The 11,801-nt window shown below is 39.5% G+C and overlaps 1 protein-coding gene across 4 annotated transcripts in view; it reads right to left on the bottom strand.

Annotated features, from left to right (window-relative positions):
* Positions 1–789: 789 nt before the first annotated feature.
* Positions 790–11,801, bottom strand: part of LOC5572158 (5-hydroxytryptamine receptor 1) — a 333,876-nt gene continuing 322,864 nt past the window's right edge. For all 4 annotated transcript variants that reach the window (XM_021837988.1, XM_021837987.1, XM_021837989.1 and 1 more), the window contains exons 5-6: positions 3,701–3,804; positions 790–3,530 (exon numbers count right to left, since the gene is read on the bottom strand). In XM_021837988.1, the coding sequence (XP_021693680.1) occupies positions 1,402–2,796 (1,395 nt within the window). In that variant the 5' untranslated portion in view covers positions 2,797–3,530; positions 3,701–3,804 and the 3' untranslated portion in view covers positions 790–1,401. The remainder of the gene's footprint in view (positions 3,531–3,700; positions 3,805–11,801) is intronic.

The raw sequence follows: 11,801 nt of genomic DNA, 5'->3' as shown, positions 1-11,801 counted from the left end.
GGTGGAATCCCGTGGAGGAAGCTTTGGTAATTTTTTTCAGTATTTCTTTTAGAATCCCTGAAGGCTTCCTGCTACAATCCTTGGAGAAATTTTTGCTGGAATCTCTAGAGGAATTCCATGATGGATCCTTGGAGAAATTCTGGGTAGAATCATTGTAAGAATTCCTCGAGTAAATCGCTACCTGTAGGAATTTTTGAAGGAGTTTCTAGAGAAAATCGTGTAGGAATTCCTGAAGCATTCTGGAAGAATGTTTGGTTTATCCACTGAAGGATTTTCTGGAAGAATCTGTGTTGCAATTCCTAGGGAAATCACGAGAAGAATCATTAGAAGATTTTTGATGGGAGGAATATCTGGTATAGTTTCGATGGAATCCCTGTAGTAATTACTTGGAAGGGATTCCTTCAGGAATTTCATGAGGAATTCCTGATGGAATCGCAGGAAAAGAATGCTGAAGTTTCGATGGAGGAATTCTTTATAAATCTTTGGAGGATTTTTGGTGGCTTTCTTGAAGGAAGCATTGGATGAATCACTGAAGAAATCCCTTAGGGAGTTTTCGGATAAATCCCCGAAAAATCTGTAGAAAAATTACTAGAAAGAATCACTGAAGAAATTCCTGGTGGAATTTAAGAAGGAATCCTAGGAGGAAGCCCTGACAAAAGCTCTGGTGCAATCTTTGGTGAAATTTCTGGTAATGAATATCTTGAGGAATCCTTGTACAAGTTTTTCAAGGCATGGGTGATGTGATTCATGGGCAATGCGTGATGGAATCCATGTAACTAACTTCTAGAGGATTTTTTGAAGATCTTCGAAGCCTTGGAGTAAGTCCTGGAGAATTACTGAAAAAATCCTTTACACTTGCCGAGATGATTCTAAACATGCGATGAATTATAATGTCGCTGCAACGAACTTTGAAAGTCGGTCAAACGGTTTTATCGACATAAATTAGTTTGACTAACCTGGGGGCGAAGTCAATGTTGGTCAAACCGTCTGTAGGCTGCATAAGAAGCTGTTGGATTTCAGTGGAGCTTCCCAATTCTATTCTATTCGTCGCATATAAACTGCAATCTAAAAAAACATCCAAACGCTTATAAGTTGACAAGTTGGTGTAATTTCACTTGGAGTTCAGCTTGCGACATGATAGTTTTCATAGCAGATATTGGTAGAACTAGCGTTACATTGACATCCAGCGGAAAACGTTTAAAGCGACATGTCTGTCTGCCTGATCAACCCTACGAACTACACAGTTGCAACTTACACCTATACTGGCTATATCCTAATCCGAAGCAAACATTACAAAAAAATCGTCCTCTGACGACGGCCGACCGACGGATACCGTCGGTCGCATCTACACACCTACGCATCGTATCGCGCTACTAATACCCTAACCGCCACCGCCTAGACTCATAGGAAGCTCTCCCGCGCTCCGCCGCCATCGTTCGCCGCCATGACTAGCCTCTGCGAGCCCGGATCGCCGTACTGACTGTGGTAGAAGTCCTCGCGCATCATGTTGTTCAAGCTCGAGCACCGGAAGAACAGGATCTCCTGGAACGGCTTCCGGAAGTCCCGGTTCAGGGTGGCGTAGATGATGGGATTGAGCAGCGAGTTGGCGTAGCCCAGCCACAAGAACAGCGACGATAGTAGGTGGTGATCTTCGCCGAGGAAGGGCCTCACCAGTGCGAGGATGAAGAACGGCAGCCAACAGACGGTGAAGGCCGACATGATGATACCGAGCGTGGTGGAAGCCTTGCGTTCCTTGGCCAACTGGAAGCGGAGGCGTTTGTGCTGTGGGGTCGCGACCAGGACGGTTCCACCGGCGGAGAGCTTCTTCTCCGGAGTGGTGGCGGAACCATTGATGGCCGTTTCCAGGTGCTTTTGGGCGCGTTTCTCTTCATTGACGATCCGCCGTGCGGCGCGGAATATCTGGAAGTACACGAAAAGCATCACCGCCAGCGGGATGTAGAACGCGCATAAGGTGGCGTAGATTTGGTAGAAGAAGTTCTGGCAAACCGAGCAGGACGGCTGGCCATTGGTCATGTGTTCGTTGCCTAAAATTAAAAGCGGTGGGAGCGATATGCAGGCTGCCACGAGCCAGACTAGCACAATGCAAGCGATCATTCGCCGTGGGGTTCGCTTGACGCCATACTCGAGCGGTTTGGTAATGGCCCAGTAACGGTCAACTGAGATGGCACAGAGGTTCAGGATCGATGCCGTGCAGGAGAGGACATCGAACGACACCCAGATGTCGCAGAAGACGGTTCCGAACTTCCATTCTTCGAGCACTTCGTACAGTAGGGCTGGGGGCATCACCAGGACCGCTACGCAGAGATCGGATATGGCCAAGGAGACCAGCAGGTAGTTGCAAGGTCGGCGGAGCTTCCGCACCAGACATACGGCTACGCAAACCAGCACATTGCCGACGATGGTTCCGATGATTACAGCTAGGAGAACTATGCTAATAACGATTGTCTGTATCGTCAGCACATTGACGGGCTCTGCCGGAGAGCTCTCCGAAGTGCCACCGAGTTCGTCGAGTAGAGAGCTTGTTGACGACGTCGGAGTGAGACGATCGACAAGGGCAGGCAGTGATGTAGCGATGGCGGTGGCGGAAACGGAGGCGGAACTGCTGTTACCGGTTAGGAGGTACTCTAGGAAATTGATCGTAGCCGTAGCATTGATGATGGCGACTTCGGCCACGCCGGACGCTACGGTTGAGGTCGGTCCGTCTCCGATGGGGAGAACCTGCGCGGATGATTGTTGTAACAAGGTCGACAGCAGTGGAAAAACCGTTGGATCCATACATAAAGAGGGTGCTACCGGATTGGGGGCCCGGCTTCACGCCCCCATTCCTCGTATGATGGGGAGGGGGCGATCGGGTCCTACTCAAGACGATACTAGTCGAGTTACGGTCTCCTGAAGCAGAATTCAATTTTCCGGAAAATGCAATCTACCAACAACGAGAAACAGCTTCACTCGATTGTGTGTGCTCTAGTACACTCGATATTTATTCAATTTTCGCTACGGGTTGCCCTGGTTCAAGTGGTCCCTCGCTCGATTCGGAAAACGTTTTTCTGTTCCCTCAACATTACTCCCGGGAGAAGTGCGAGCAACCGTTCGATTAGATTATGGCATCGTTATGTGCTTAGTTTGACTTTTTCCACGTGGCAGCCAAACACTGGCATGGATTTTTGATTCCTGAAGCTGGAATAGACGGTCAGACAAAAAGTTCGTATGAGGGGGATTGCTGCCGCCGCCGTTGGGATGACGACCAACGATGACAATCGGTTGATGAAGATGACGTTGATGGTAGCAGGCTATGGTTTTTGTGTAATCATCATCGCAGTCGGCGTCATCCTCGTAGTCGTCGTTTCTCTGGCCACTCAGCAGTTTAGATCCCAGTTGTCTGTGCGTTTTTTGTTTTGTTTTCGGTTCGATACCGAGTGCTGCTGTGCAGTAGTAGGCGATGATGACGGTAAATCGATTGATTTAGTGACGTGTATACTCAGCTTGGTCGAGGCAAATCGGCTTACAGCCTGGAAACGAAACGTAGGACAAAAAAAAACAGGCAAATAAGCACGTGAATGGTTGGGGTTTGGAATGATTGTTTATTGATGCGATTTTTCCTAGAATCTGTGGAGATGGGGGTGCGGAAAAGTGATGGTTGACTTCGTTTGACATGTGTTGTGTGCTATCGGAAGCTTACCTTTGCGATGAAGCAATTGTTTTTTTTTGTGTCTGATGGAACAGACGATCGATAGACGTTTTGATCCGTTAAAATGTGACTCCACAGAATGGTTACGGTTGAACCTGTAAAAGAGAAACAATGGAACAAGGTTAATCATCCAATTGCTAAAGCGTCTAAGAATCTACAATTTGCTAGTTACAAGTTGAAATTTAACTGTTTTGGGGGAATAAAGACGAGTGATATAAAAATCAATTTCAGCAACGAGTTGCGTACTATGTTTTTCGCAATTTCGTAGAGAACCACTTGAGGGTATCAGATATCATATTGGGATGCATTCACCATAATTTTTGCAATTTCTGAAAATTGTTATGCATTACGAAACGCATTAGGGTCCCGTATTGGAAAAAACGTTGCGTAATATTCAGTGGAGAGCAAGTACATCACACATCCAGCAGTGGAGAAGTCTATGGGTAAGAATTGTAGAGGTTAGTTAGTAAGTTTGTAAATATGTAGATACCGTAAAATCGGGTGTAATTGATCAGAAGGGTGAAATTGATCATCGTATCACACGATTTTATTTACTCGTAATGGAGCACAAATATTGATGTTAGCTGCAGTAAATGAACGTTGCTTGTCGAAACTATTGTCGAATTGTGTGTTGTGAAGTTTTTTGCGTTAAAGAATGTTAATTAGGGTAAATGATGGCTTCGGCACCGTGAGGGTATTTTCGGCAACACCCACTTATTATCCATTATATAATTAATCTAGGCAACACACGTTAACTTCAATACTCTCAACCTATTTTTTAAAATACAAGCTTCCTTGTTAAAGAAATCTGTTCACAAAATATCAAAAAATACCGGATTTATCATCAAAAGAAAAAAAATCGTTCGAAATCATCGTCATTCTTGGGCTGCCGAACAGAACAACACAAAAACAGCTTAGAAAAAACTCACCGTTTTGAAGGGTCCACTTCTCAGCTCCAATCCAATTTTTTTATAATTATCATGCACCGATCACTAAAGCAATGAAAAACACATGCTTTGTCTTCCAAAGTACATAAAAATACCTAATTTTAACGTTTTGAAATCACAAAATAAAAGTTTTGCACTTTGTGTTCTTCGGCCACTACTTTTTGTGACTGGAACTGGTTGCCAGGAAACTGTATTTAATATTGATGAATGAATTATTCAGATTTGAAATGCATTGAAATGTTTAAGTAAAACTTGTAAAACTATTGTGCGTAAGCAACAAATAATGTATTAACAAAAATCAAGACTTTTAATATTCACTCCTTTGAATTTGGTGACGCATGAGTTGCAAAATACCAAGCAAAACATAAAATATAAGTATTTTTAAGGAATAACAAATTTGGCAACAATCCTGCTGTTTTACAGGACACCAGAGGTAATTGTGGTAGTGTTGATATTAGTTTCGCAAAGGGCTAATCTGGCATTTGTATTCTATGGTCACGCTAAGCAATTGTCACGCATCCCCGATTTGAATTTCATGAAACACGGTAGTTTGCGAATACCCTTTAATGGGTAAAAATTCACCCATTTCCGCTAGAAGTGCCTCTCCACATTTAAAGAGTAAACACGGTTTACTCTTTAACGGGTAAAAGCGGTTTCTGTCAATGAATGGGTATTTTTTTACCCTTTTTGTAAATCTCTCTCACGGCATAAAAAGGGTAAAAATTTACCCTTTTTGGCATAAATAGGGTAAAAAATTACCCTTTTTGCGATTAATAGATATAAATAATTATAACCTCAAATTATAACTTATGAAATAAATAAATATTTGAATTAAAATAATAGTTTTTATTAATACAATTAATCGTTTTATACGCTTGATAAATGTATAAAGATATTTATACTGTTTCTGCACCAACAGTTACTTCCTTTCGATGGTCGCTGGTAGTAGATCATGTCAGCTACAGGCACGGTGGCAGGAACAACGAGACAACCTGAAAATTATGCGTATTTCAAGATTATTATCAGTTAATATGTATAAAGGTGTTTAAGTTCACAACTTACCACTTCATTGTTTCCTTTCATCGGTAAACGTTGTATAAAAAAAGTAAAACCTACAAACAATTAACTACAATTTCATTAATTTTGCATGCGTAGACTGCGTCGCACAGCTGCTTCAAATTACTATAAATGATTCCCAACTATTTTTCACCCATAAATGGGTTTTTAAACACCCATTTTTAAACTACAGTTGCTTTACTGTAATGGGTATTTATTTACCCTTTTTACATTTCTGAATTTACCCGCTTTCTGACAGATATTGATGCTATTCCAAAATGAGTATTTTTTTACCCATTAAAGGGTATTTGCAAACAACCGTGAAGAATAATATTTTTGTACACGGATTTTATAACTCTAGCAAATCTGCACTACAATATTTTAAACGTATTTGAAACAGAAAATTTGTGAAGATTTCAACAAAAAAAGCATAATTGCTCAAAACTCTAATCGATCTCATCTTATGCGAAAGTAATCAACGAAGTGTGAATCTTGTTTAGCGTGTTGATTTAAGCATAGACGTCAAACAGAAAAAAACAACACCTATCGTCTGTTGTGGTGGACGGCAAAAGTGTTCCGTAGTTTCGCCGTAAATCAGCCAACACGATGTCCGCCGAGAACTCCGCCCCACTGGATCTGTCCATTCGGCCATCGGAGGATCGGAACGGTAAGTGATCTATTTCAATATTTCTTCGACCGCACCTATAAATACCCCACATTGGATCTATTTCCTTCTGAACCAACTAGACATTGTTTTGTTTGAAGCTTTGTTGGTGTTGTGTTCATTCTCGACCGAAATTGCAGGGCTGGTAGCGAGTCACTGATTTTACATTTCGTTTTTTTCTTTTTCAATCTAAATATTATTTTTTGATGGTTGATGATGATTGAATGAAACCTAAAAGCTGTTCTATTTTTCAGATGAAAACTATACTGCCAGCGAAATGATGCAGGATAATCCGTTGTCTGGAGCTTCGAAGCATCAGTACGAAAACTTCATTGACCCAGACGGTGCCTATTTTGAAGAACTTGATTGCGAGACTGTTTAACCTGTTGCAGCTAACGGATCATGTACTGAGCAAAGCGCGCTAGTTCAAATCAAGTGTTTTGAAGTAGCAGAACTTGAACGGGAACTGGGAACGGAAGTGATGGAGCTCTCAGAAGGAGGTGGTTCACCTGATGCAGGTAGCAGTGTACCTATGACAGCGACAAAAAATCAGATAATCCGTCTTCTACACCATCAAAATTACGTTTGGTGGACTATTTGGATACACCGGATGATCTGAAGTGCATTTCGAAGCACATAAACTATCAAATTAAATCATTTGCAGTACTTACAGCGGATGAAAGGCTACAGGAAATTCTTCTAAAGGAAAACAAACGCAAAGAAGCCGAGAAAATAAAGCAAGAGAAGGCGGAAAAAAGAGCTCTTAAGAAGATTAAGCTAGACGAAGAAAAAGAAAACAAGAAGGAACAGAAATTGAAACGGAAAAAGAAGCAGAAAAGTTGAAGAAAGCAGAAGAAAAGAGAGCAAAAGCTGAAATTAAAGAAAGAAAGAAGCAAGAAATGGGGAGAAAACCGGTAAAGCAAGAAAATCGTTAATGAAACTTTGAAGTTTGCATTTGATAAATTAAGTTGAAATAAGAGAAAGAAAGAAGCAAGAAATGGAGAAGAAAATCGATAAAGCAAGAAAGCCATTCATGACAGTTTGAAGTTAATTTGAATTTACTTTGAATAAAGAAATATGTGAACATCGCTTGGAAAAATTGCCTTTATATTTTTACAGCCAATATCTCAAGGGTCGAACACAATAAAACGCACATTGGCCCCAAAGCCTTATCTAGGAAGACTAAAATGTTTGCGTCTATTTAGATATATGGTGTCTTCGGAAAAGTTTCTCCATATTATTAATACATTTTTTGAGTGATGTGAGATTAGGGTGGTCCGCATGTTTTACGAGATCAGCATGTAAACTTTTTTGCTGACACATTTGGACCTATACAATGTTTTAGAACAACCGATTTGGAGCAACTTTGCCGAAGAACCCATATATCAAATGATACAAACTCTTGTGGAATTAAATGGTATAGTACTAAATTCAGTTTTTCAACTACTTACCAAATCGCTATCTCTTATGGTTTATGAGTTATCTTCTTCTTTATCTTTATCTTTATTAACGAGATTTTTAGCCCTGGGCTAGTTCTTCTCGGGACCAACGGCTTTACTTCCCTTCCGAAAGAAGTCGTCACTATCACTCTTATGTCATAAGTGACTATCTCGGAGATGGGATTCGATCCCAGGTCCTCGGCATGAGAGGCGTGTGTTCTAATCCCTACACAAGGTCCGTGCCCAAGTTATCATTTTTTAGGCAAATAATTTATGGTGGCCTTCCTTAGTCGAATGGTTAGAGTCCGCGGCTACAAAGCAAAGCCATGCTGGAGGTGTCTGGGTTCGATTTCCGGTCGGTCCAGGATCTTTTCATAATGGAAAATTCCTTGAATTCCCTGGGCATATAGTATCATAGTATCTGCCATACGATATACGAATGCGAAAATGGCAACTTTGGCAAAGAAAGCTCCATCAGTTAATAACTGTGAGGTGCAGGCTCTGTCCTAGTGAGGACGTAATGATAAGAAGAAGAATTTAGGGTGATCCTAAAAAACCAGTTTATTCTTGATAACTTTTTATACGATATTTTCTTGCCAAAACTTTGTTCCGAGCACTTAAAACTTTCAGTAGCACAAGAAACTCTTGTTCTAACTCTTATGGTTGCAGAGTTATCAGGGATTTTCTACGAAAATATGGTTGTTTTCAAAAGCCAATATCTCTGCAAGGCGCAAACGGATTTGATTGTATGTATATTGTAAAACAATACACAAATTGCAATTTCAAACAATACATGTACAATAATATATCGTATTATTTTTCCAAAAGCTATGTGTAAGACAATATCACTATTTGTACTTTTACGAAACTTAACAACCCATATATTATACAGGGTGAACCAAGGGTTTGCTACGAGGTTCTCTTTCTTTGGTCTCTTATAAAACGAATGCGATGCTCACCCATACGAATGTGCACATCAAAAAAGTAGCTGGTGCAAATGTGGGGAAATGAACCACGGCAAACTTTGATTCAAACTTTTTTTTGTCTGTTATCTTTGGTTTGATTATCTTAAGAAACATTCAGTTTTCTGTAGCACATTATCATTTAACAGTTTTAGCTTATTTCGTTACTTTCCATGCGTTTTGTATTGTTTTTTCCCATAAGAAAAGGTGAACATCTGAAAAATATACGTGTGTGAGTGGCATTTGATAGAGTAAGGTGGGGCAAAAGTTCGACCTTAGTGGTATAATCAAAGTTTCCAGGAAAACAATAGCAGTTGAAACAAAACAAATACCATACATTGAATCTTCAACATATTGGCTATAATTTTGTTGAACAAACTTGTGTCAAAATATTTACCCATTTTTAGTTATAACAGTTTCAAAATTAATTGTCTTATTCGAACTTTTGCCCCACCGGTGGGGCAAGAGTTCGAATCTAGTGTGGGGCAAAAGTTCGCTGGCTAAAACCCAAAATATCGATCCTTTTATGGCAGGCATACTTTACACCAACTGTAAACTTAAGTTTGCCGAAAAATACACACTAAATTTTCATCAAAAAATTGCCCAAAACCGGGTTAATTGTAATATACTCAAAAATAGCAGTTTTTCGCAAAACTAAGTGGAAATGTTAAATTTTGGTGACAGTTTTCACACGATCAGACAAATATAACTAAATTTGAAGATAATATGTGGATTTTAGGCAATTTGCAAATTTTTCCGTGATTTTATATATGGGTCGAACTTTTGCCCCGCTGATTCGAACTTTTGCCCCACTATGGGCCAAAAATTGTTTTCAAGCATCTATGCAAAAACTAATACACTTCAAAGCAACCTTATGATAGGCCTAGAAACGCCCTTACATAAAATATTGAAAAAGATTTTATCTTCAATTGGTTCCATGCAACGAAATTTTGACCAAAAATTACAATATTCACGTCGAAAAACAACAAAAAGCCATAACTTTTCCAAATCTCAATCGATTTTTATGATATTTGGATTGAAAGTCTCTTACTTGAATAGCATTCGAACCACCATGACATTTATAAGATTTGTTTTGAATTGAGCTGGAAATCTTAAAAAGAAACTCTTACCCCACTCGAACTTTTGCCCCACTTTACTCTACTGGAGTATAAATTATGCTCCAGATAAGGAGGCACAGTTCAACCTGTCAAATCCCATATTAAAAAAATGGGGCGTCATCCCTCTGGGGTGAACCATCTTTTATACCGGTATGTAAACATTGAACAACTTTGACGTTTATCAACAGTTTGATTTGACATATTTTGGAAACTTAATTTCAGTACAATAGGGTCCTAAAATGTTTAATGAAATCTTGTTTTTATTAAATAACACGAAAGAGCATGCTACTTCAACTACTTTAGCAAATTATCACGCTCAAACCATATCATATTTAAACTTTAATTGAAAATTTAGGTCCATAAATAAACCTTGACACTTTTGATCATGTTTAACGTTCGCTTAGACGAAAAAACACCACAGGGGTTGAAGTTTTAACACTGGGGTTGTTCCTGTCTGACATTTCGGAAGGGACACGGAAAACAAAATACACTCTAAATTTGAGTTTAAGCCAAGGCGTGTGACAAAATCTAAAATAAACATAAAAAAATGTTTATAGATTTTGAACAAACGAAAAACATTAAAAAATTGAGTAAACATGTGTTCTTAGCCTAAACTTAATCGTTTGGCACTAAAATTGTGACAGGGCTTTAGGACCCTATTTTCACCACGATTAACTGAAACTTAAACAACGCGCCAAAATAGTGACGCTTTATATTGAAAATAGTATTTTAGTTGTGCTTACTCAATATTCAAATCCTTGAAAATATCACGGTCAACAGGCACAATCTGGCGGCATAAATAAGCAAAAATGATACACCCAACTAACAATTTTAGCGCTATAAGCCAAGATTATTTGCTTTCTGTTGTATAGCAGTTGGATTGAAGGAGCAAACGCTGCAAAAAATGAAACCTGTCAAAAATAGAACGATTAGCGTTAATACAGCTATAACGCAAACGTTTTGCAGCTACAAATCTTAGCTGATTAAATTTAGTCCTTTATCGCTTTTGCTGCCCTTATTGAGCTGTAACTCAACACCGTGAACAGCAACCTAATGTTGTGGAATGAAAGTCCCCATCATTCATCCGGCTGCTTCTGTACAATATGTTTTGTTATGCTGTCAAATATATAAATAAGAAGCGCATCGTCGTTTGTTATACAGCGCACACATATAATAACAATATGTAGCGCAACTAGCATGTTGGATGTAAACATTGCGTTTGACGTTTCACACACTCTTTCAGCCTAATCTGCCCATACTCGCATAACAGTCCCATAATATATAGGATATCCTATACATATGGGACTGTTATGCGAGTATGGGCAGTAATGAAGTGGTATAATAACATCTTATAGCATCATTATAATGAACCGTTTTCGATGTAGAAGAAAATGATGTGTTTTCTTTGCTTTCGATGTATACTGGCAGCAAGGGCAGCGTCGAGACTTGTGGATGCAGAGATCGTGAGTTCGATCCCAAGCGGTGGCAGGTATTCTAATTGTGTAAGGTGGGAACACTTAATACAGGCACTTATGAATTAAGTTCCGGAAGTTGTGAAACAGCCTGAAAATAATATTTAATTGATAATACAGTGAAGCTGTATAAAAATTATTCAACAGTTGCGAAATAGTTGAAAAAAAAGCACCTTCCGAAGATATTATACAGGTACTTCTTCTATAGCAGTCGAGATAAAGCAATGTTTGGTATGCATAAAAGCTGCCAACACAGCCTAAAAATAGCTGAGTAGGTTCGCAAAGATTTGTTAGTAAAATCATAAAGCCGTATAAAGAAAGCTTCGAGAATGTTTACATCTGCCCTAAATGTTAGTTGGGACACTTCAAGAACAGCAAATCTATTCGAAATGTTGGTGTCTTGAGAGCATTTATTCTTTGAATTGTGAAGGATG

Source organism: Aedes aegypti, chromosome 1, assembly GCF_002204515.2.
Source record: "Aedes aegypti strain LVP_AGWG chromosome 1, AaegL5.0 Primary Assembly, whole genome shotgun sequence".
Classification (NCBI taxonomy): Eukaryota; Metazoa; Arthropoda; class Insecta; order Diptera; family Culicidae; genus Aedes; species Aedes aegypti.
This window is presented reverse-complemented; position numbering and strand designations above follow the sequence as displayed.